This window comes from Moschus berezovskii, chromosome 4 (genome assembly GCF_049115385.1).
Source record: "Moschus berezovskii isolate FMDL1 chromosome 4, NW_MosBer_1.0, whole genome shotgun sequence".
Classification (NCBI taxonomy): Eukaryota; Metazoa; Chordata; class Mammalia; order Artiodactyla; family Moschidae; genus Moschus; species Moschus berezovskii.
This window is the reverse complement of record NC_142463.1, coordinates 110,500,967-110,524,582: the sequence shown is the minus strand read 5'-3', so window position 1 is coordinate 110,524,582 and position 23,616 is coordinate 110,500,967. Positions and strand designations below refer to the sequence as shown.

Sequence of the window (23,616 nt, the reverse complement as noted above, 5' to 3'; positions counted from 1 at the left end):
CTCTGTCCATGGGATTCTCCAGGCAAGAATACTGGAGTGGGTTGCCATTTCCTCCTCCAGGGGATGGAACCCACATCTCTGCATTGGAGGCAAATTCTTTACCACTGAGCCACCAGGGAAGCCAAAACTGTACGGTTAAGGGGGTAAATTTTATATTGCCATGTTCTTTTTACCACAACTGAAAAATTTTAAAACATCTTCGAAAGAAAAAGCCATAGTAGAAGAGAGTTATGAGGAATTTAAAAAAGAGTGGATTTATGTTTCTGTATAACTGATTCACTTTGCTGTACAGCATAAACTAACACAACACTGTAAATCAACTATACACCAATAAAAGTTTAAAAAGAGTGAGCTGTGAGAAGAATAGCATGGCCAAGGTGTGAAGACATAGAGATCAAGGCCAGTGAGAGGCTTATGGAAAATCATGAAGTCATCTAAGTAGAGAGGTCAGGGGAAAGCCAGACTGCAGGGGATTAAGGAGCGTGAGGGTGACGCTGGGGGTACTGGGGGGACAGCCAGAATGAACCCTACCTGGTGTTCAGTAGTTAACGGGAAAGAGTTAGTGAGCGTGGAGGGGGCAGACTGAAAGTGTGGAGGTGTAGGAAGGATCACTGCTTTCTTTCCCTTTGGTACAGAGAACACCTGGCACACATGGGGATGGAAGAAGGGAAATGAACAGTGAGGGAGCAGTCAAATGGGGAGGGCAGTGGAGGGCGTCTTGGCATGGCCAGCAGAAGGGCCAATGCACCTGCTAGCCTTGATGGAAAAGGGACAAACGTCGTGACAGGATGGGGAGTGGGAGGGTGATAAGGGCGTGTGCACAGAGCATTTGTCAGATATTAGGAAGGATGTGGCCAGGATGGGGGTGGCTGCACGGTCTTTCTATAAATTCAGTCCTCCAAGGGTTGAAACCAACTGCTGCCGTGGGGAAGGGGGACTGAATAGGAGTCTCAAGAAGTGTGGGACAGCTGAGGACAGCAACTGGGGGGCTGCGGCACGGAGTCTGGGATGGATCAGGTGTTGCCTGGCCAGCAGACGCAGACGTGAGCTGGCCCCAAAGACAGAGTTGGAGGTGCTCTCCAGCAGTGTCTGGAGTAGAAGGAAGGGCTGTGGGGCTACTTGGGGGCTGGGAGGGAGCTGGCAGGAGAAAGAGGTGGTTTGGAGCTGGAGAGAACAATCACCCCCCAAACCCACTAATATCCTCAGACTTCCTGCTCCCCTTACCTCCCATGGTCCCCGGCTGGAGTGCTCTGCTCTGACAAAAAACAGCACCAGTCACAAGCTTTGTCTTTTTAATAAAAAATAAACTGTCTGTGACAAGCAGGTTTTGAATTCCAAAACAGAGGAGAGGGGAGAGAAGAGAGGTCCAGGGGTCAGCCTGGGAAAAGGAGTGAACAAGGCTCAGATTACCCTTGTCCTTCGAGCCAGGCCAGAAGGGATTAAATGTGCCCCAACTGAAGCAAGATGGAAGGAGGTGAGACTTCAGGAAGGGCTGATAAGGGAAGCTGGAGGGAGCAGCTCCCTGCAGAATCCTGGAGAGCCCTGGGAGAGGGGAGTGTTGGTATCCAAGGCGGCAGCTGCTTGCAGAGTTAGTCTCCAGGTGTGGTGTGCTCAAACGCTCGCTGGTTGTTTTAGGGTCTCCTGCAGCGGTACCGTTTCTGGACGGTCCCAGGATGCCCAGAACTGAAGGCTCCTCTCTGGGTCCTCCTTTCAGGGCCTAGACCAGGTCTGGGGCAGTCCCCCTTAGACAGGCCACGTGCTTGGTAGAAGCGTGTTCCACAGGGGAGCCAGGCTGCTGTGCCCAGCCTCACTGAGTGTTATCAGTGGCACAGAATGGCAGAGAAGGTCCTCTGGCGGGCGGAAAGTGGTCTTTGGTGCTACTCCCACCCTAGTCGGGAAGGAGCAGCTCCTGGCTCCCCCAGCCAATGGCCAGGCGCCCTGTCCTATCCAACAGCCCCAGTCTGTACCCAGAGTCTAAGCCACCTCTGTGCCCTGAAGGTTGTTGTCGGCGTCCATATCGCTGGCAGAGGTCCTGCTTTCCTTGGGGGGTTGGAGGCACTGCTCGCTACTCAATGGGGCTTTCTCCCTGGGGGGCAGGGTCCCACAGCCTTGGACTTTGCCCCGGGCTCGAAGTGCCCCCAGTGGGGATGCAAGGAAGGTGATGAGGGCTCCTGAAAGCACCAGGGCAAGGAGCACAGTGACGGTGAGGAAGTGCGGCCAGTAGGACTTCGGGGCAGCCAGGGCGGCCCCGCCGCCAACCCTGGTGAGTGGGGCCTCCATGCGCTCCCGGGGAATGCCCGCCAGTTTGGGATCCAGGGCCAGGGGCTGGTCCTGACTGTGCACCCAATAGGAGACCACAGGGTATGAGAAGTCATTCTCAGTGGCCCAGCACTGATAGAGACCCCCCGCCCCGTCTCGCAGAAGCAGCAAGAGGGAGCCATTGTAGACTGTGGAAGGGGCCTCTGGGATGGCTTCTACCCCGTGACTCCAGTGGTAAGAGGCCAGAGCCGAGCTCCGGGGACAGGGGAGTTCCAGGATGGAATTGGGGACAGCCAGGACTTCTTTAACTGTAGGGGAAGGAAAGGGGCCAAAGGTTAAGGGGAGAATGCAGGCCCCGACATTTGGGGCCCCATTCCCATCTCCAACTTCTATTTCAAGTCCTAAACTCAACTCTGACCCCTTTCCTGTCTCCAGCCTGGGCCCCAAACTAACCCCCAGTCCATCTGACTCCAGTTCTGACACCAGAACCAATTTCAACCCCAATCCTGAATCCCAGCTTAGAATTCCTATCCCTCCGCCCTACAGCTGACATTCAAATCCATCCCAACTCTGGGTATTCAGTTCTCAAGCCAGGCAGATGCTGAAGGGAGAAACTGATGCAGGAATGTCCCCACTGCTGGAAGTCCTCCCTAGCCTTTGCACCTTCTCTGGCCCCACACTCACTGATTTGGGGGCGGCTCCTGGGCCCCAGACTCCTGCCCATGGGGCCACTGGCACATGCCCACTCTGGGTTCCCATGCTTCATGTCCTGCTTCCAGGACTTCCTGAGGAGGGAAAGCAAAAATTATCTCTTGAAACAGGCAAGAGTGAGAATAGGAGGGAGCAAGAGAGGGAAATGCAGTGGGGAGAAAGATGGGTCGGGGAGACAAGGTGGAACAGAGGTCAGGGGAAGAGAAGCCCAGGGTGGGCTGAAACAGCTCAATGATGCCTGGTGCAACTGCATCCCTGGAGGAGCCCCCAGAGGCCAGGGGTTGTCTTGGAGGAGATGTGTTAGTATTAGGTTGATGAAAACGTAATTACGGTTTTTGCATTGTTGAAATTTGCCATTTGATATTGGAATACATTCTTAATAAATATGGTTATGTTATACGTCATTTGAATGTATATTTTTTGCTTTATGTTTTTTGCTAATGACTTATTACTTGATGTTTATTTTATATTTATTTTGGACTATGGAAATAATATTAGACAAAAAACAAATCTGAGCAATTTTCTTACTCGAGTTCAAAATGGGCCGTAAAACGGCAGAGACAACTTGCAACATCAACAACGCATTTGGCTCAGGAATTGCTAACAAACGTACAGTGCAGTGGTGGTTCAAGAAGTTTTGTAAAGGAGACAAGAGCCTTGAAGATGAGGCGTGCAATGGCTGGCCACTGAAAGTTGACAATGACCAATAGAGAGATCATTGAAGATGATCCTCTTACAACTACACAAAAAGTTGCCAAAGAACTCAATGTCAACCATTCTATGGTCATTCAGGATTTAAAGCAAATTGGAAAGATGAAAAAGCTCAGTAAGTGGATGCCTCACGCGCTGACCACAAACCAAAAAAATTGTCATTTTGAAGTGTTGTCTTCTCTTATTTTACACAACAACAAGAAACCATTTCTCAATCAGATTGTGATGTGTGACGAGAAAGGAAAAGTGGATTGTATACAATAACCAGTGACTACCAGCTCAGTGGTTGGACCAAGAAGAAGCTCCAAAGCACTTCCCAAAGTCAAACCTGCACCAAGAAAATGTCATGGTCATTGTTTGGTCAGGACCTTTTTTGGTGCAAGTTTGGCTTTGGGAAGTACTTTGGAGCTTCTTTTTGGTCCAACCACTAAATGTCTGATCCACTAAAACTTTCTGAATCCTGGTGAAACCATGACATCTGAGAAGTATGCTCAGCAAATCGATGGTATGTACTATAAACTGCAACGCCTGCAGCCAGCGTTGGTCAAAAGAAAGGGCCCCTTCTCCACTACAACACTCAAACACCTGCCATGCAACCAACACTTCAAAAGCTGAATGAACTGGGCTACAAAGTTCTGCCAAATCCACCATATTCACCTGACCTCTTGCCAACCGACTACCACTACTTCAAGCAACTTTTTGAAGGGAAAATGCTTCCACAACCAGCAGAAAATGGTTTCTAAGAGTTCGTCAAATCCTGAAGCACAGATTTTTATGCTACAGGAAGAAACCAACTTATTTCTTGTTGGCAAAAATGTATTGATTGTAACAGTTCCTATTTTGATTAATAAAGATATGTTTGAGCCTAGTTAAAATGATATAAAATTCACAGCCCCAAACCGCAATTACTTTTGCACCGACCTCATAGCACCTGGAAAGAGGGAGACCAGAAGCACACACTGGGAAACTGGCACTCACAGGATAGGGGTGGGCAGGAGGCGGCAGGTTTGAGACTCAGGGTCCCAGGCACAGTGAGGGTCCTGGGCAAGGACACAGTCCATACAGTTCTCGTAGACACTACAGTTGGCTCGAGGAACCTTCCAGATGCCTCCTGAGAAGCCTACGAACACTGCTCCCTGGAAAAGAGAGGAAGCCTGTCAAGTCACCCTGCCACACCTAGTATGGACCTAGCACCCAAGGCCTGCCTCACTGGAGACCCCATCTGAGGGTCAGGCCCTTTCCCACCTGGGTAGGGGCCAGCTGCAGGTTGCGAACAGGTTCAGGGGCAGGGAACAGCTGAATCTCCTCCACCAGATAAGCACTGCGGTGCCCGCTCACCACAGCCTTGTGGAGGGAGCCTGTGCCTGTGGAGAGAGAGAGAACTGAAATCACCTAACCTCTCATGCTCCCTCTTTGACTCCAGATGGCCTCCCCAGCTGTCAGAAAGTTCCTTCTGGGACTTCTCTGGTGGCCCAGTGGTTAGGTCTTTGGGCTTCCATGCAAGGGGTGCTGATTTGATCCCTGCTTGGGGACCTAAGATCCCACATGCCTTGAAGCCAAAAAAAGAAAGAAAGAAAGTTCCTTCTGAAGTATGCACTGGACACAGATCTGTCAGACCATTTCCTTCCGTTGCCACGGAGACGGAGCTCTCGTAAATGGCTGGAAATCCCTTGCCTCTCAGTCCTTCCTTGGAAACAGCCTGATAAAACTCCAGCCCTAGTGGAACCAAACTATCCCCTTTCTTCATGGATATGTGTATTTTTAATCAGTTCTATAGAAAATCACATCACCAGCCTCCCTCACTTCCATCAAGTGTCGCTACTCAAAGTTCAGTGAGGTCTACCCTGACCACCCTTTCAAAAATTGCTACCTCCCCAACAAGCATTCCTGACCACCCCATCACACCGTTCTGTTTATTTTCTGATCTCATAATGAACCAAGTAATTGACTCCTTCAGTATGTTTATTATCTGTCTCCATGCACTCCAAAAAGAGCTAGCTTGTTATCTGTTTTGTTCTCGACTGTGCACTCAATATAGGCACAGCTGATGTCCTAAAAGAAAGAATGAACCTGATGGGTTTCTTCTACTAAAGCTCACGGTCATCCACCTTAGCCAGGCCCTCAATATATACGTTTTGCAATCTTCCCCATCCCCCCACAAACCATCTCTGCTTCTTTCCACAAAGAATATTTGAATCTACTTCTCTCTTCTCAAAACTGCCTTTTCCATCCCTCAGTCCCCACGGCTCATGACCTTGTGTTCTCCTACTTCATAGAAAACACAAAAGCCTTCACCTAAGGGCTCCCTCTACTTCCTGCCCGTCTTCTCCCTCCCCAAGTCTATACACTCCTCCTCTATCCTCCCTTACACTTCACCTTTCCAGCATGGTTTCCCCCATAAGATAAATAAATAAGATAAACAGCTCTTGCCAAGGTCACCAAAACCCTTTTTTCTACCCGGCCAGACTGAAAGTTCAGAAAAGTTAGGGATGGGGCTCTTTGGTTCCCCTACTATATTTTCAGAGCCTAGCTGGGTGCCAGGCACAGCGCAGGTGCTCAGATCAACATTCGCTGCTTCGTGATAACCTAGAGGGGTGAGATGGTGGGGGTTCCAAGAGGGAGGGGTTAGACGCATATGAATAGCTGATTCACACTGCTGTACAGAAGAAACTAACAAATATTATAAAGCAATTATCATCCAGTTAAAAAAAGAATGTGTTGAACGAATGCATGAGTGAGTGAACTGGAAGGTCTCCCCACTCATCCTGAGTTGCAGCCCTGGCTCCAGTCCCTTGAGGGATGGCCGGGGCCCTCTACTCACTGGTACCCAGGTACATGACCAGATGGCTCTGCCCGTCGACGCCCTGGGCTGTCTCCACCGCAAGCCATGTGTACTCTACACCAGACTTCACCAGCAGGGGTGTCCCCACCACTGGCTCATCCATCAGGAAATGGTCCTTCATGAAGGTCAAGGCTTTATCAGAGGAGGGGCCCTTGGAGCACTGAAGGGGGAAGGAGGCAGATCAGGTCAGCTCTCTCCTTCCCGCCAACTCACCCACGGCCTCTTCTCTCCCTCCCTCCCCCTTGGCTAATCTCCTGTGCCTCCCTCCCTCTTGGCAGTCCTCATTTCAGGATTGGGATTAAAGCTGGACTCTGGAACTGCCTGGCTTTAAAATCCAGCGTCTGAATTCAGTATGTTCCTTAACAGTGAAATGGGCCTATCAGCAACACATCACAGACTTGCTATAAGGATGCAAACGAATTACATGAAAAATAATTAGAACAGTACTTGGCGCTGTCATTATTTCCATCCATCATCCCGGTCACCAAGGATGCCTGGCCACCAGCAGAAAGTAGGGTGAGGATCCCCTGCAGGCATGGACCACCCTCAACTCATGTCTGTAGGCCCAGGCTTAGCATAGGGCCTAGTACTCAGTTGGGGCCCAATAAATGTTCACAGAGTCAATAATGGAATGCAGTCTGTCACAAAAAGGGGTGGTGTAGCAGGGAGTATTTTGCATCATGGTTTGGCATGAATTGGATGCACGACTCGGGGGGAGTCCCTTCTCCATTCTGGGCCTTCTTTTCCTTACCCATAAAATGAGGGGGTTGGACCAGCTGTTCTCCAAAGGCCCTGCCAACAGCAGCACACAGTGGCTCTGGGACACCTGTGTTCTGATCTTTGGTCACGATTCTTGTCCTCCGTTTCCAACAGCACTGTCTTAATGCCAGCCACAACCATGCCACCTACATGCTGTGTCCGTAGACAAGCTACCTTATCTCTATGAGCTGCAACTTCCTATCTGTAAAGTGACACAATAACATCTGGATCTCATTTAGACGCCAGGATGAGCACATGTACCTACTCTCACGTCCTCCCAAAGGGATTTTTTATTTTTAAAAAGACATATGAGAACACAAGAGGAGGCAAAAGCAGACACATTTGGGAAGCTGGAAAGAAAATGAACAAAAGGGAAAAGACTTAGCAGGAAAAAAGAATCTTTCTAAGCCAGCCCAGGCTTAAATTCTGATTTATAAGGCAGAATTTCTGAAGTTCATAAATTAGTGGCTTCAGTCCCCTCTGGAAATGGGGCAAAAGAAAGGCTATATTTGAAAATCTATTTAAGAAGCAGGGAGATTTCTTCCCAGCTCCATGCAGCTGAGTAACTGTCCCTTCCATACCCTGGCCCAGGACTGGAGGTTTATTCTCTAGAGAGGATAAGGCAGAGGGACTCTGGTTGGAGGACAGCGGAGGGGTGACATACCATGATGAAAAGGGTAAACACAGTATCTGCTGAGACTCTTCCCCTACCCCCAGTCTTTCTTCCCCATGACTCCCAGACCCCAGGAGCCAGACCGCCTCACTCCAAGAGAAGACTAGAAGAATCTGCTCCAGGAAAACTGACTAAAGGCCTAAAAGCAAAGACTTAAAGATACTGATATTGAAGGTCTCCAGTAAAGCAGCCTAGCCAGACCATTCTCAGTGGAGTTATCATGGAGTTGAAGTTGCCAAGTCATACCCAGGGTGCAGAGTTTCCACAGCTTCAAGGCCCCCTCCCTCTTAACTATGAGTAGATAGCCAAGGATGACCAAATATGTGGGTGAAACAAGAGACATGAAAGACACAAAAAACAGAGACATGGAAAAAAATGAATAAACCTTAAGAGGAAACAAATGATTCAGAGAAAAGAAAACTTCACAGCAAAGTATCATGACTACCTTAAGAGAGAGAAGTATGAAGATAGCATACCCATGAAACAAGAATATACACAATGCTTCAAGAGGAGTTCTTATTCCAAAGAATGCAGCCAGAGATTATAAATGTCCTGAAAGAAGACCAAACTAATACAAGTTTTTATTTTGCTCCCCAAAGTCAAACTTTAAGAGCAAGTTTTTATGATCAAGTTTCTAGATCCAAACACCAACCAATTTATAGAAAATACTTAAACTCCACCACAGCGATGCAAAATCATCAAGATCCAGACTGTGGGAAATTCAATATAACAAATAAATTGTAAGAGAAAGAAAGAAGTTGGAAAGGGAACATATAGACTAAAAGAGACTGAAAAGAACAACCAATCCAAATTTACAGATCTTATTTGGATTTTGATTTCAAAAACAAACTATATTAAAAAAAAACCCTTATGATATCTATGAGACTATTAGAAATTTGAATACATTTGCATATTAGATTAAGAAACTATTATTAATTTGGGTGGGGTGGGGGGCTTCCCTGGTGACTCAGATGCTAAAGAATCCACCTGCAATGCAGGAAACCTGGGTTCGCTCCCTGGAGAAGGGAGTGGAAACCCACTCCAGTATTCTTGCCTGGACAATCCCATGGACAGAGGAGCCTAGCAGGCTACAGTCCATGGGATCACAAAAAATCAGACATATCTGAGTAACTAAACATGCACGCATGCATTATTTTTTTGGTGTAATAATGGAACTATACGTTATTTTTTTCAAAGCCCTTATCTTTGGTGATACATACTAAAATCATTATGGATGAGGTAATGGGATGAATGATAACCATCCAAAGGTATGCCCACTGAAAACCTGTGAGTGTGACTTTATTTGGAGAAAGGGTATTTGTAGATATAATTAAAGATCTCAAGATGACTCATTCTGGATCACAATGGGCTCTAAATCCAATGACAAGTGTACGCTTAAGAGAAGAGGAGGAGACGCACAGAGATAAGGCAACAAGACAGCAGAGGCAGAGACTGGAGTGAGGTACCCACAAGCCAGAGAACACCAAAGACTGCCAGCAGCCAAGGCAGGAGTGAGGCACAGAACGGATTCTCTCTCAGGGACTCCAGGAGGACCCAACCTTGATTTCAACTTTGATTTCAAACACCTGGCCTCCAGAATGTTGAAAGAATAAATTCCTGTTGTTTTACATCACCAAGTTCATGGTAATTTGTTATGGCAGCCATAGGAAACTAACACAGATGAAATGATGCCCAGAATTTGCTTCAAAAAATAAGAGGGGAAGTGAGTGGGATAGAGATGAAGTGGTCTGATTGGCAAGGAGTTGCAGCTGGCTGATGGGTGTAGAGAGGTCCATTATACTATTCTGTTCACTTTTTATATGTTTAAAATTCTCTATAATAGAACATAGTTGCAAGACATATACAAAGCTCAAAAAATGTAGGAAATTAAATATGTTAGCAGAAATTAAAAATCTGACAGAAGGATCAGAAGATAAAATTGAGATACTCTCTTAGAAAGTAGAACAAAACCAAAGACTTGGGAAAATTCCTAAAAAGGATTTTAAAAGTTACAGGACCAACCAATCCAGGGAGTTCAGAAAGAAGTGAGAAAACATCCCAACAGTAGAATATCCTCTCCATGAAGAAAGATTTTTGTTTTCTTCACTACTATATCTTCATTGCCTACAACAGTGACAGGTGACCTTAAAAAATATGTGTTAAATGAAAAGGTAACAGTTCAAGAAAACTTATTAGAACTGAAAGAACTAAATTTCCAGACATAAGGGGCAAAGTGAACGCCTGGACAATAAATGAACAAGATCCCATCAAGGCACAATATCATGAAATTTCAAAATAAACAGCAACACAAAAAAGGTATTACAAGATTCCAGAGGGAAAAACAGATAGTCAAAGCTTTGGGGATCCGAATAGCTTCAGACTTCTCAAACAGTAGCACTGTAAGCTAGAATATAATAGAGGATGCCTTCCAAGTCTGAAAGGAAGATTATTTTTTCCCAGAATTAAAATAGATACAACTAGGCAAACTATGAAAGGTGAATGTAGAATGAAGGCATTTTCAGACATTCAAGGTCTCAAAAAAATGTACCTGCTGTGTATTCCTTTCCAGGAATTTACAGAGGCCATCCTGGTGGCTCTAGTGGTAAAGAACCCAACTGCCAGTGTGGGAGATATAACAGACATGGATTTGATCCCTGGGTTGGGAAGATTCCCTAGAGGAAGACGTGGCAATCCACTCAGTATTTTTGCTTGGAGAATCCCATGGACAGAGGAGCCTGGCAGGCTATAGTCCATAGGTCGCACAGAGTCGGACACAACTGAAGTAACTTGGCACCCACCCACCCATCTTCCACTAAAATAAGACAGTGAAAGAAAGAAAAAATAGGAAGTTGTGGGATACAAGAAACACCAGATTATCACAAGAAAGAGGTAAAGGGAGTGCCCAGAATGATGAGGAAGGGAGCTTCCAGGATGGCAGCTGTGCTCCGGATGTACGTGAGACGAAGACGTAGTCAAGACTGCAGCAGATAGAAAGGATTTCCAGGAAAACGAAATTCTTAGACTACCAAATGGGTCTGTTTTCAACAGAGTCAGATAATTGAGGGAGAGTTTGGGGTTGAATTAAAGATAAGAGCTTAGAAAACAAAGCAAAAAAAAAAAATCAAGATAATTACTAACCCCAGGGAAAATTTTTTTAATTATGTAAAAAGGAAAAATAATCATGGCCTACTACATGGCTCAGTTGTGAGTAATGAATCATAATATAAATACTGGCCTGACCAAACTGACTATAAACCAATGCTGAGAGATAAGAGGTGGGTACAGCGGTGTGCTGGTAAGGCTGCTCTGGGGTGACGATTTAAAGTGTTCGTTGATTTCCATAATGTATTATCCCCACCATGGCTAATTTCAAGCTATCAATGTAATGTCACTGAACTCGGATTTGGAAAGAGATGCACAAGGGTTCTTGCTAGTTGCTGCAAGTCAGCTCCAGCTCATCGCTGAGTGGGGGTGGGGATGGGGCGACATGGTTAAATGTTCACCATCCACAATGGGAATTCAATAGATGCTGCCTGAAATGGAAGCATCAAGGAATAGCAATAAACATATTTTGAGATTTGGAGATAAAATGAAAAGAATCAGCTAAAAGAGTTGAAGGTGATTGTCTCTAGAGAGGGAAAAGTGCTGAGGAGAGGAAACTGGGCTGTTGTTTGTAACCAACCATGTAAATCTATGATTCTTCAAATGTTGTACATATACAACTCCAATCCAAAAACAAAAGTTAAGTAAGAAAAGCAGATGAAGAGGCCCAAGAAAGTCCTTGGCACAGCCTGTGCTCCCTTGCTTTTTCAGTGATATACCCAAGTATATGGTGTGCACTGAGCTGGGGTGTAGGGGTGCTATTCTGTGTTTCGGATGGGGTTGGACACCACGGATGTGGAATGTGGGCAGCTGGAATGGGTGAATATCTGAGCAGACAGGACTTGGGGGTGTGGGGAGCACGAGCATTTATGGGGCACTATCATGCTGTGATAGGTACTTTGACACGCATGTTATATGTCTGGGGGAGGCGGGCTTTACTCAGTGGCATGGATAATACTCACACTGCCTGGCCGTGGACTGATATCAGGATATTCATAAGTAGTCCAGCGTGAAGTCTCTTTGTTCAATTCCTTATACTTCCCCTCAAAGACACTCTTGATGTCCTTGAGTGAGAAAGCACAGACAGCAGAGCTCCTGGTCCCACCAACCTGCCTGGAGACAGCCAGAGGGGACGTTGTCTGTAACCTCCTCTGCTATACCAGGAAGCTCCCCCTCCCACCTTGGCCCACTTTTGGTGAAAAACCCCAGAAATGTAGGAGTATGAAGGGCTGGGTCAGTCCCCAGCCGAGGCAATAAGAGCTAGGAGAGTCCCAGACCTTATCCCGTTTTAGGATCTAAGGTGTGGTTATCCTTAATGAGAATTCATTTGGGCTCAGGCCCTGGGGCGTCTCCCGGCTGGCTTGCCCAGACTGAGCCTCTATGGGAAAAGCAATGTAGCCAGCTCCCGGGCAGGCTCCAGATGAAGTTCTCCTCCCTGGGGGTCCAGTGTATTCTTGGTCCTCAGATAACCAAACAGAACCCAACTACAAGACTATTTTTATTCCTTCCGCCCTGGTCTGTGGAGACAAAAGCTCTGTCTCTATTGTTTCCTTTTAACCTGACTGTGGCATAAACCATATTCTCAGTTCTGGAAGCCACAGATACCAGACCCTGCTTATAAAAGATATCTTTGGTAACTGACACATTGTCAGCTGATACCTGAACACTGTGGGAGCCAGACCACAACAAATAAGTCTCAGTCTCCAAGCAATGACTTTATTTTTATCTTATGTTGTTGATGGCGTTTCACTCTATGCTATGACCACTAGGAAGTTCACAGCTACCTGTGTCCCAACATCCCCAACTGTATAAGTGATAAATATCTGTAACATGCTGACTCCATCCCTGGGTTCTCTTATTCTCCTTTTATTTCCATTTCCTCATAGGTTTATTTTACTTTAATGTTTGCCTTTTGTAAGCTGCCTCCTATCCTTTTTGGTACCAAGCAGGACATAAATTAATAACCTTTCTGAGCTTTATTTTCCCTATCTACATTAAGCCCTACATTAAGGGCGTGAGTCAAATTCCTGGGAGATGGTGATGATCAAATGTCTTCGAAGTGTGGAGTTTGTGCTACGCTCACATCAGTTCCTACCCCTCCCTGGCGGGCCAGGGCGAGATGGGGGCTGACCCCAAATCCCACTTCCAACCCCTACACTCTCGCCTAGCTGCTCACCACTGAGAGGTGAAGACTGCGTAGACATGGGGATCCGTGGAGGAATTGTCTGCCAGCAGGACAGCGTGACGGATAACGTTGAAGGGAAGTTGTTCCGGCTGGATGCAAAGCAGCTGGGCCTTTAGGAAGGTGGTCCACTTCTTCTGCAGCAACTTTTCGCCACCCACGTCATTCTAGGGGCGCAGTCTAAGAGTCAGAGGGTCCACCCACTGCCCACACGTGACCACGCCCTCTAACCCGCCCCTCACCCCCATTGGACCCTAAGCGCCCAGCCCCGCCTCTGCCACCTCCCCCATTGGCTTCTCCACGGCCAGCCCCGCCTCCCACCAGGCTGTAGACCTTGCAGACTTGGGCCACCCGGGAAATGTGAAGCTTCTCGAAGAACTCAAACTCGCTGGCTGTCTCCTCGAAGAAGAAGTAGACGACCTGGGTGGAAGGGATGGCTGCCACGAAGGAGGCGTCCGCTGCAGGGGAAGGGCAGGTAGGCTAAGAGATGGAGCACCTAGGTGTCCTGGTTTCCCCTTTGGGAAAACCCTTGACTCTGAAGACCAGGAGGTACTCTGTCCCAGATCCACAGCTGGTCGAGGGGTGGCCATGGGTGGCGGGAAGTACTTTAATTATTTACATAAGATGAAAGCTTCACGGGTTTCCCTGGAGGCTCAGTGGTAAAGAATCTGCCTGCCAATGCAGGAGACAAGCATTTGCTCCCTTGTCGGGGAAGATCCCACATGTAGCAGCTAAGCCTATGGGCTTCAACTATTGAACCTGTGCCCCAGAGCCAGAGAAATCCACAACCACTGCGAGCCCATGTGCTGCAGCTACTGAAGCCTGCGCTTCCCAACAAGAGAAGCCACCACAATGAGAAGCCCATGCACTGCACACAACTAGAGAGTAGCCCCTCGCTCGCCACAACCAGAGGAAAAAGAAAGCCTGCGCAACTACAAAGAACCAGCACAACCAAAATTTTTAAAAAATTAAACAGTTTTTTTTAAAAGATGAAACCTTCCTAGGACAGGAGCTCTGTCGTCTTCCCTGCAGAACTACCCTGCATATAGTATGCCTCAACCAATGAGAGTTGAGTGAACTAGCAGCAGTTCAGAGTGCCAGGTCTCCGGGACTTGGGGAAGGGGGCCAGACCTGTGCTGGGTGGGGCTGAGGTCCTTACGTTGTAGCCAGCGGAGGAAATTGTCAGTCTTGAGGACAGGCTGGGATCCCAGAGTGCGCAACAAGACGGGCTCACTGCCCAGGAAGTTGTTCATGGTGCCGGAATAGAGCATCCCATCTAATGTGAGGAGAGGAGGGGTCTTTGTCAGTTGGAGGGTGCCCCTGCCCTTCTCAGACCTGCTTCTGACTGAGGTCAGTATTCACATCAGTGTCTGGCCTTCTTTGTTTGTTCTACACCTTCCCGTGGAGTTCCAAAGCCCAGCTCACAGCCCACCCTGAGCACCATTCTTAGATCCTTCTCCCACAGGGACTGGCCAACTTTATGGCCTTCAGTGTTTTGGCACTTTTCCAGCCTTTCTCTGGCTCCTCCCTCCCATACTCAGCTGAACCACTTGCCAGTTAGAATCACTCATTGTTTCCCCAGGATGGCTGTTTTGTTTCTACACATGAAGGCCTACCCTTTTCTTCCTGGAACACTTTCCCTGCCCATCTACCTGTCTTTCAAGGTCCCACTCAGTCAAAGGCCACCAGCTTCAGGAAGCCAGGGGGTGGGGGGAGTGATGGTTTGTGTCCAGGAGGGCACAGCACCATGATTTCCTCTTTGCAATCCCTACGTTTCCTAGCACAATGCCTGGCACACCAGAGGGGCTGTTCATACAGAGCCTGCTTGTTGAACAAATGGTGACTCTCAGGCCTCCTCCCAGTCTGAGACCCTTCCAGGACCCTCCTACCTCTGTGCATCCCTCCACGTCCATCTTGCCCTGCCTCCTTTGTGGCAGTTTCAATTGGTTGGGGTACCTGATACTCCCTCTAATTTTATGCTGTGAGGCTTCTGGCTCCCCCTTCCTTTGTCCTCTTGCCTTTCAGGAAATTGTCAGGTTCCCTGTGTCACAGAGTGGCCGGGGAAAGCAGTTGCTGGGATGGGCCAGGGAACCTGATGCTCACCTGCCATGACAGCCGTGTGCTTGTGGGTGGGGTCGAAGGGGCTCTGGCCTTTCCCCTCCATGACCCTGTCCTCCAAGATGGGCAACAGCTTGGAATCTTGGAGTTCCTAGAGGGGGGGAAGTGGCTGGGGGGCCAGAACGCCAGAGTCTCACGTCTGGGAAAGGAGGGACATGAGGGAGGAAGGGGAAGGGGATGCAGAGGAAAATTGACCTGGAGCTCGGAAGCTCACAAGGACCCTGGGCTGCAACATCAGAGTTTTTCAGAGCTGCAGAGGATGAGCTGGGGGTGGAGGTGAGGTGGGGCCTGAGAGCCGGCGCCAGGTAACTCACGATGAAGGTACAAGCAGGGCTGAAGGCGAACGTGCCGCAGGCGTAGAGGTGGGTGGTGTTGAAGGATACCAGGACACGAATAAAGTTGAAACACTGTGTCTGGGGGAGATAGGCAATTCAGGCCTCCAGAACACTTGCCCCAGACTCCCGGCCCCTGGAGGACTGCTCCCTCACTCGCCAGTAGGGAGAAGGGCTGGACAATGCTGAGGCAGACGCCATAGGTCTTTATAGAACAGCAGGCCATGTGGTCATGATCCTATAGAACACGATCACTCAAACAAGTGTCCTCTGCTGCCTGCCTCACCTAAGGTCATCCAGTGATGGCCTGGGGACACCAGGGCTCTCTTCCAGAGCCCCAGTATCTCCACCCCTACTTACCTCATTGCTCTTCCTCTTAAAGGCACATTCACTCTTTTTTCTGTCACTGGCTGGCCAAGGTATCTGAAGTAGGGCATTGGGAAAGGGGAGATGAAGGGAATGAGATCTTGAGCTCTAGCTCTGACCTACTACCCCCTCTCCTTGGCTCTGGCATGAAATCACCAGCAGGCATAATGGTTAGTTACATGCTGGTAGGCTATAAGAACCTCACTTTGTGACCCTGGCTATTACTCTAATGATACTGATATTCATGAGGACACAGCTTCATGTAAGAACATGGTCAGTGGAATCAGACCTGAGCTTGAACCTAGACTCAGCCACTTACTGGTTGAGTGATCTTGGTCAATGGCAAAGATTTCTGTATGTAAAGCACCTAATGCCATGCATGGTATACAAAGCAGCAGCTGGAAACAAAACAAAACACATTTCCTGGGGAAATTGTTAAAAATTTTCAGTTCCTCACACCTCAGAGAAACTGTATTTTTAATCCATATCCCATATGTGCAGGTAGCCCACAGACCACACACTGAGCAACACAAACTGTGTTGAGATGCTCAGTGATTGCTTGCTTTTTCCTTCCCTCTCCCTTTCTCCCTCACATTTTTCCTGTCAGTAGGGTGACTATAATTTAACACAGAAGCTTCAGTGATTTCTTCCAGTGGGTGGATATCACATTATTGATAGAATTGAGTCAATGTTTCTCTCATATGTCAATTTCCATATCAGTCATTTTAGCAATTAGTTTTGGGGCTTCCCTGGTAGCTCAACTGGTAAAGAGTCCTTCTGCTGATGCAGGAGATCCTGGTTCGATTCCTGGGTTGGGAAGGAGACCCTGGAGAAGGGATAGGCTACCCACTCCAGTATTCTTGGGCTTCCCTGGTGGTTCAGCTGGTAAAGAATCTTCCTGCAATGCAAGAGACCTGGGTTCAATCCCTGGCTTGGGAAGATCCCTTGGAAAAGGGAATGGCTGACCACTCCAGCATTCTTGCCTGGAGAATTCCAGGGACTATCCATGGTGTTGCAAAGAATCGGACACGACTGAGCAACTTTCACTTTCACTTTGTCAATTTCCACATCAGCCATTTTAGCAATTAGTATTATTCAACCAGTATTCAACCAATGAAGTGTGAGGCCACTATCGTGTTTCTTGTCTGTCATAAAAATCATACATGTATATGTCTATACCAAGAACTGCTAATCGTTGCTGATTACAGATAACAGCAAATTGGGTGGTTATTCATGCATAGGCAGCCCAGGCACAAGACAGCTGTCGGCTCACTTCCAGCCCACACCCTTTCCCTGGCCTCTCACCATGTTCTTCAGCCTTGGCACCCCAGGATCCTCGATATTCAAGGCCAGAATGGCCTCTCGAGCCCCCACATAGAGAGTGCCTCCATCATCACTCAGGAGCAGAGTGTCAAAGTCCTGGAGGCCCTTTTGGTGGAAGAAGCTAAGAGCTCTGCGTCCATCCCCTGTTGAGAGGTGGTGAGAAGGGGTGAGTGATGAGAAGGCAGTGGGCAAGCAGCTGATTCCTGAGAGAAAAGCAGGGGAAGGAAAGGGTTGGCAGAGTGTGCTCCCCCCAGCCTTCACAGCCGGACCCACTCTTCAGCAGCAGATCCCTGCTTTGCCCCACCCTGCTGACAGCCTAGGAGCATTGGGTGCTGAGCTCATAGTGGAGAGGAAGGACAGCCAGAGACAGGGTAATAACGGACCGGGACAGACGGAGGGGGGCCCACACTCAAGAGACAGACGAAGGGACAGGAAGTAAGGTGAGGACAAGGGATGTTCTTCCAGGCCCAGGGGGCTGCGGCTGGGGAGGACACGTCAGTCCTCACAGGCAGGGGGGGCAGAAAGCAGATAGACAGACAGGAAGGTGTTGGCAGCCACAGACAAGAGGGCTAGCGGTGGATAGGACCATGTGTCAGAGTAACTGGGTTGTAGGGGTCCCACTCACCAACCCCACTTTCCTTCCCTCCTCTACTGGAAATTCCCACCACAAGAACCACTGCCATAGGTGGAACAGAAAGAAAATGTTTTTCTCCTGAGTTTCCTGCAGGCGCCTGGATATCACCTGGACTGGGGATTTCGGCTGGCTGTGGGAGATTCCCTGAGGTTTCCCCATCACTGTGACGTGGCGGAGGTGGGCGTGTGTGCCCAGTCCCCTGGCACATCAGCGCGGAGAGACGAGCTTCTCAAAAGCTCTCTCTCGGGCACATTTGCACTTTCACATTGGAGGACTGATCAGCTAACTGTTAGCTCTGGAGGCTCAGAGAATCTTAGTACCAACCACGAAGAGGAGTTGGGGAAACATGTGGCAAGGTGCCAGAGAGGCTGGCCTCCCCAGAGCTGTATAAACCCCTCTGTCACTGAACTGATCACCCTCAAGCATGCTTGTGTGGTGGCCCACCTGCCTGCCCCTGGGGACCATCAGCACCTTGGGGGCAGGGTTTATGCTGTAATCCCAGCGCCTAACACAGGGGAGGCCCTTCCATCAATGGGCAACGTGCATTTCCTTTACCACGTTGCCCCAGAAAGATACTAAAGACTCAGCCATGCCCAGAAGACCCTGCCCCTACAACTCCGACAGGGCCCATGTCCTTTCCTGAGTCTTTTCCCTGGAGGTGGAGGGCTAGCAGCCCCCACAGCCTCGGTAAGAAACCAGTCAAGCTGTGCCTACAGGGTCCCAGGGCCCATGTCCCAGCCAGGCTGCTCTGGCTTCTTATATTCCTGGTGTCCACAGTATTGGGCACAGTGTGGCCCAGCATCATCTGTGCATTTGTGTGTCCGGGGTCACCAGGTCCACGGATTCCCTTATGCCTCAAATGTCCTTGGGGCATTTGAGGGCACGGAAGGAGTTATGGGCTTGAAGTGCCCAGTTTGCTAACAGTGACACTGAAGGTGGGAAAGAGAAACCACCAGCTCTGGAGAAGCAGAAGGCACAACGCCCCTGGCCCCTGCTCCCCTCCCCTCCCTTTCCTCAGTCTCTCCCCAAGTGAGCTTCATCATTCACTCCTTTCTCAGCCTGAATTTCGATTTCTGGCTGTCTCTCTCTCTCTCTGATGCCCTCTGCCTCTCCATGACTTACCCATTGTGGTTTTTCCAAGTCCAATTTCCTACCCCTCTCCTTCCATTCTCTTTCCTTCCTCCACCCCCTCCAGCCCGGGGCTGCCCTCCCCTACTTCCTGATCATCAGACCCTTACCTGCATAGTATTTGACCCTGGGCGTGGGTCCCTGCCCTTCACCCCCCGCAGTTGTCGGCGGTGGCAGGAGCAGCAGGAGCAGCTGGAAGAGGAAAAGGCCCAGGAGGCTCCAGGAGTCCAGGCCCAGGGCTGGAAGGGCCATGCTCAGCCAGGGGCTGTCACTGGACGTCTCTGGGGAAACAGGCACCGGGTACTCTCTGGGTGAGCAGTCCTTACCACATCCCCCCTGGGAACCAATCAGAGAGCCCCAGGCAGCAGAAGTGTGTGTGGCAGGGGGGGATGCTAGGGGGACGGGCCAGTTTCCTCTCCAGCGTGCCCTCAGAGAGTCTCACTTCCATCATTCTCACAGGCCTCATTCTGCCCCACTCTCCCCTCTGGGTTGAAATCCAGTTGTTCCCCATCCCTTAGGATCTCTCTGCGCCAATAGGCCGGCTCTGCCTTTCCCCACCTTCCTCTCAAGGAAGTCCTTCTTGTTATCTACTCTTTGCCTTTCCTCTTCCCACAGCCCAGATCCCAAACCACTGCCTGGTCCTGGCTCCGGGACTTTCTAGGGAGCAGATTCCTGCACTCGCAGTGTAGATTCTTCAGACTTGATTCTCCTGGCGCTTTCAGATTTCTTGATACCCAGGGCCTTGTACTCAGCCCTACCCTGTGATGACCCAAACAAGAAGACCAGGTCTGAATTGGCCTGCTCTGTTCTCTGACTCTGAGGCCTACAGGCCTCTTGCAGAGAGGAGATGGGAGACCAGCCCTCCAGGCTGGCTACTGGCATCGCACGGAAAGTGGCCCGGGGCAGGGCGCGGCTGGTCGCCTCCCAGCCTCTGCAGCTGCCCCCTCCCTCTCATCTTAGTGCTGCTGCTCTCTGTCTCCCTGGTCTCTACATAACACTCCCCTTGAGCTGCCACCCCTCCAGCCAGCCATCGCATCTCACATACCGTTGAGCCAGTCACAGCATAGAAGCCAGGTATCCAGTCTCTTGGGCGGGGGGTGCCATCCAAGAGAAAGAAGGGAGGGCTCCCAGGCCCCAGAGGTGGGGGACGGGAGGCTCAGCCTGGCTGGGCCAGGACTGCGGCCCTCCAGGTACCCATAGTGGCAAAGCCAACACTGGGAGCTCTGGGCAAGGGAAACCAGAATTTCCACCTCTCGAGTTGTGACAGATCCCTGGCTTGGGCGGAAGTTGGTTGATTGGGAGGGGAGTAAAAGGAGACACACCTCCCTCATTGGCCCTCCTCTCGCCTGTCTATTGAGAAAGTTTAAAAGGCCAGAAAGTTTCTAGGTCATTTCAGCCATTCCCCTGTTTTTCTATCTTGTCACAGCCAGTCTAACAAGCCTAGCAGGGGTTTTACCTCTTGCTCAAGATTTCCCAGATAGGAAACATGACACCGTCTTTCATATTCCTCTTTTCACCCCACAAGGTGGGGTCCCTTCACTCCTACCAGCAGGGAAGTCCCTGTAGTGGAATTAACTTTCAGATCTCCTACATCCAACCGAGCCATAGTCTTTAAAAACAATACAACAAGGACCTATGTATAGTACAGGGAACTATATTTAATATCTTGTAATAGACTATAATGGAAAACAATCTGAAAAAGAATATGTATGTATATATAGTCTGCCTGCAATAGAGAAGACCGCGGGCTCAATCTCTGGGTCGGAAAGATCCCTTGAAGAAGGAAATGGCAACCCACTCCAGTATTCTTGCCTGGGAAATACCATGGACAGAGGATTCTGGTGGGCTGCAAGTTCATGGGGTCGCAAAGAGTCGGACACAACTTAGCAATTAAACGACAACAACCCACTCCAGTATTCTTGCCTGGAGAATTCTATGGACAGAAGAGCCTGGTGGGCTGCAGTCCATGGAGTCACAAAGAGTCAGACACCACTGAGTAACTAACACTTCGACTTTTCATATCTATATATACGTATGTGTATGTAAAACTGAATCACTTGGTTGTACACTCTTTTCTTCTTTCTTTTTTTTTTTTGGCCACCCTACTCAGCAATGTGGGACCTTCCCCAACCAGGAATCAAACCCCCACACCCTGCATTGGAAGCATGGAGTCTTAACCACTAGACCACCAGGGAAGTCCACATTTTGCTGTGCATTTGAAACTAACACAACATTGTCAATTAAATATACTTCCATTTAAAAAAAATGATTTAGGGGCTGGCCTCATGGTCTAGTAGCTAAGAATCTACCTTGCAATGCAAGGGACACAGTTTCGATCCCTGGTCAGGGAACTAAGGTCTCACACGCCTCGGGATAACTGAGCCTGCATGACAGCTAAGATCCAAATAAATATTTTTAAGTGGTTTAAAAAAATTGCAATAAATAAAACAATTGCATTAGGCTCTTATCCTTGGCTTTGCTGAGAAAATTCCTTCTGTAGTCTTATCTCCAGCACTCTTAGAGCAACATTAGGGCAGCATCATGCCAGTGGGAGACCCGGAAAATTTCCCATCTGCGCTCATACTTCTGAGGCACCCAAAGGCCCGATGGTGGCTGCTCACCCTTCCCTTAGGGCTCCGGGGATCTCATAATGCAGGGTTAATGAGGCATCTAGCACCAAAGGCTTCATGACCTAGAAAGTGGGTAGTTTCCTGCTCACTGAGCCCCAGCTGACTGCTGGTTACAGAGCACAGACGTCCCAGAGCTAATCCGACTCTAATAAATAGACCACCTCCTTAATGCGTATTCCTCATGGTCAGGAAGTCTTTCCTGCTATGTAACGTCCACCAACCCCTCTCCCTGCCACAGCAAAGTGTACAGAAGGTGGGACAGCTTAGGCTCCTTCTTAGAAGAATTCCTTGTCAGAGTCGGCTCAGCCTTCTTCCCTTTCCCTCTGCTCTCATTCTCTCTCAATTTCTTTGAGGGCTGGTCTCAGCCAAGCCGCTCCTGACAACTGTTTCTGGCAAGACTAGCTTAAGGGACTTTCCTGCTGATCTAGGGACTAGGACTCTGCAGTCTCAACTTGAGGACCCAGATTTGACCCCTAGTTAGGCAACTAGATCCCACATGCCGTAACTAAGACCCAGCACAGGCAAATACATTAAAAAAAAAAAAAAAAAAAAGACATACTTCAGACTCTCCCAGACTCTCATGGAGTCTCATTGCCAGGCCCCTGGGAGAAGCCACGGGCCCAGTTACCCGGAGAAAATTTTCTAGACTCTCAGAATCAAGGCTCACTCCTACCTGGACTCCACATTTCATGCCCCCTAACCCTCAATTTAGAGTGGGAACCTACCCTGTTGCAGGCCTCTCTGCTTGAATGGACTGGCTTGTCTGGGAAGAGTTCTGATGGTGGGGAGCGGGGAGGAGGGAGGAGGTTCCAGCCCCAGGCTCCCAGCCCCTGCCTTGTTCCTCTCTCTCCGGAAGTCTCAGATTCAATGCCCTGAGCCTAGTTCTTCCTTCTGATGACAAGTCTTCTTTACCTCAACCACAAGTATGAAGTTGGCCTTATCAGGCTTTGATCTACCCGACAATTTTAGCTGCTAGGTACTACGGTAATCTCCTTTTTTGGTTTTTGGTCTTGCCGTGCAGCATGTGGGCCCTTAGTTCCCTGACCAAGGATAGCGTCCTCACCACCTGCACTGGAAGCTGGGGTCGTAACCTTCGAATCACCAGGGAGGTCCCCACCTTGCAAAGATAAGGGGAGTGAGGCAGAGAGTAGCCAGAAGTAAAGGTAAACTCAGATCTGCCTCGTTCCAGAGTGAGTCCGTTAGCTGCAGCGTCTCCTGGGGTCCTACTCCTGCCTGGGGCCAGGGAACTCAACTCTGAGCAACTTGGATGGAGAAAGCAAGGTCTAGTTCCCCTGGGCTAAGAAACAGTATCTCTGGGGTGAATCCTGACTCAAGAGGAAACAGAAGCCTACGAGTCCTACTTCCTGCCTCCACAAGGGCCTCCCGGGCTAGTTCCCTGAGGAACCTGGTGGGGAGGAGGGTCACCTTGCCCCCATCACTGCCCATCTTGTACCAGAGCCTCAGGAGTCAGACTTCAAGCTGCACTGCCTTCTCTCTTGCTGTGGCACACTGAGCCAGCCCACAGTGAGGGCTGGCTTCCTGGGCACATAACCTGGGCAGTCACACAGGGCCCCATGCGCAGTCTAACGCCCAACTACTGCCGTCTTCTAAGTCTTGATTTTCTTTTTTTTACTAAAAAAATGTTTACTAATGTCTATTCCCACTTAAACATAGCACTATCATAAAAGAAACTTTAAATATAAACATTTGCAACTTTTTAATAATTTCACATACGTGTTCATGAAATCATAGTGAAGTTGATTTGGTAATCCATAAGATTTTCAGGTTGTAAACTGCAGAGGCTATATGTGAGACACGTGATTTCAGAAATGCAAGGAAGGAGTTT

The 23,616-nt window shown here is 49.0% G+C and overlaps 1 protein-coding gene across 3 annotated transcripts; it reads right to left on the bottom strand.

Moving 5' to 3' along the window:
* Nucleotides 1-1,275: 1,275 nt before the first annotated feature.
* On the bottom strand, nt 1,276-22,643 carry SEMA4A (semaphorin 4A). 3 transcript variants are annotated; one of them, XM_088835865.1, is made up of 15 exons: nt 22,496-22,643; nt 19,251-19,421; nt 17,361-17,521; nt 16,050-16,112; nt 15,672-15,770; nt 15,343-15,448; nt 14,399-14,515; nt 13,573-13,697; nt 13,234-13,406; nt 12,020-12,170; nt 6,503-6,683; nt 4,927-5,045; nt 4,660-4,817; nt 2,944-3,044; nt 1,276-2,567 (listed from the first exon to the last, which is right to left on the bottom strand). In XM_088835865.1, the coding sequence occupies exons 2-15, from the start codon at nt 19,390-19,392 to the stop codon at nt 1,975-1,977; spliced, it is 2,289 nt and encodes a 762-aa protein (XP_088691991.1). In that variant the 5' UTR covers nt 19,393-19,421; nt 22,496-22,643; the 3' UTR covers nt 1,276-1,974. The 3 variants fall into 3 exon arrangements, with proteins under 3 accessions (XP_088691991.1, XP_055259712.2, XP_088691992.1); XM_055403737.2 differs by lacking the exon at nt 22,496-22,643 and adding an exon at nt 20,186-20,427; XM_088835866.1 differs by lacking the exons at nt 16,050-16,112; nt 17,361-17,521; nt 19,251-19,421; nt 22,496-22,643 and having other exon boundaries at nt 15,343-15,466; nt 15,672-15,759.
* Nucleotides 22,644-23,616: the final 973 nt, after the last annotated feature.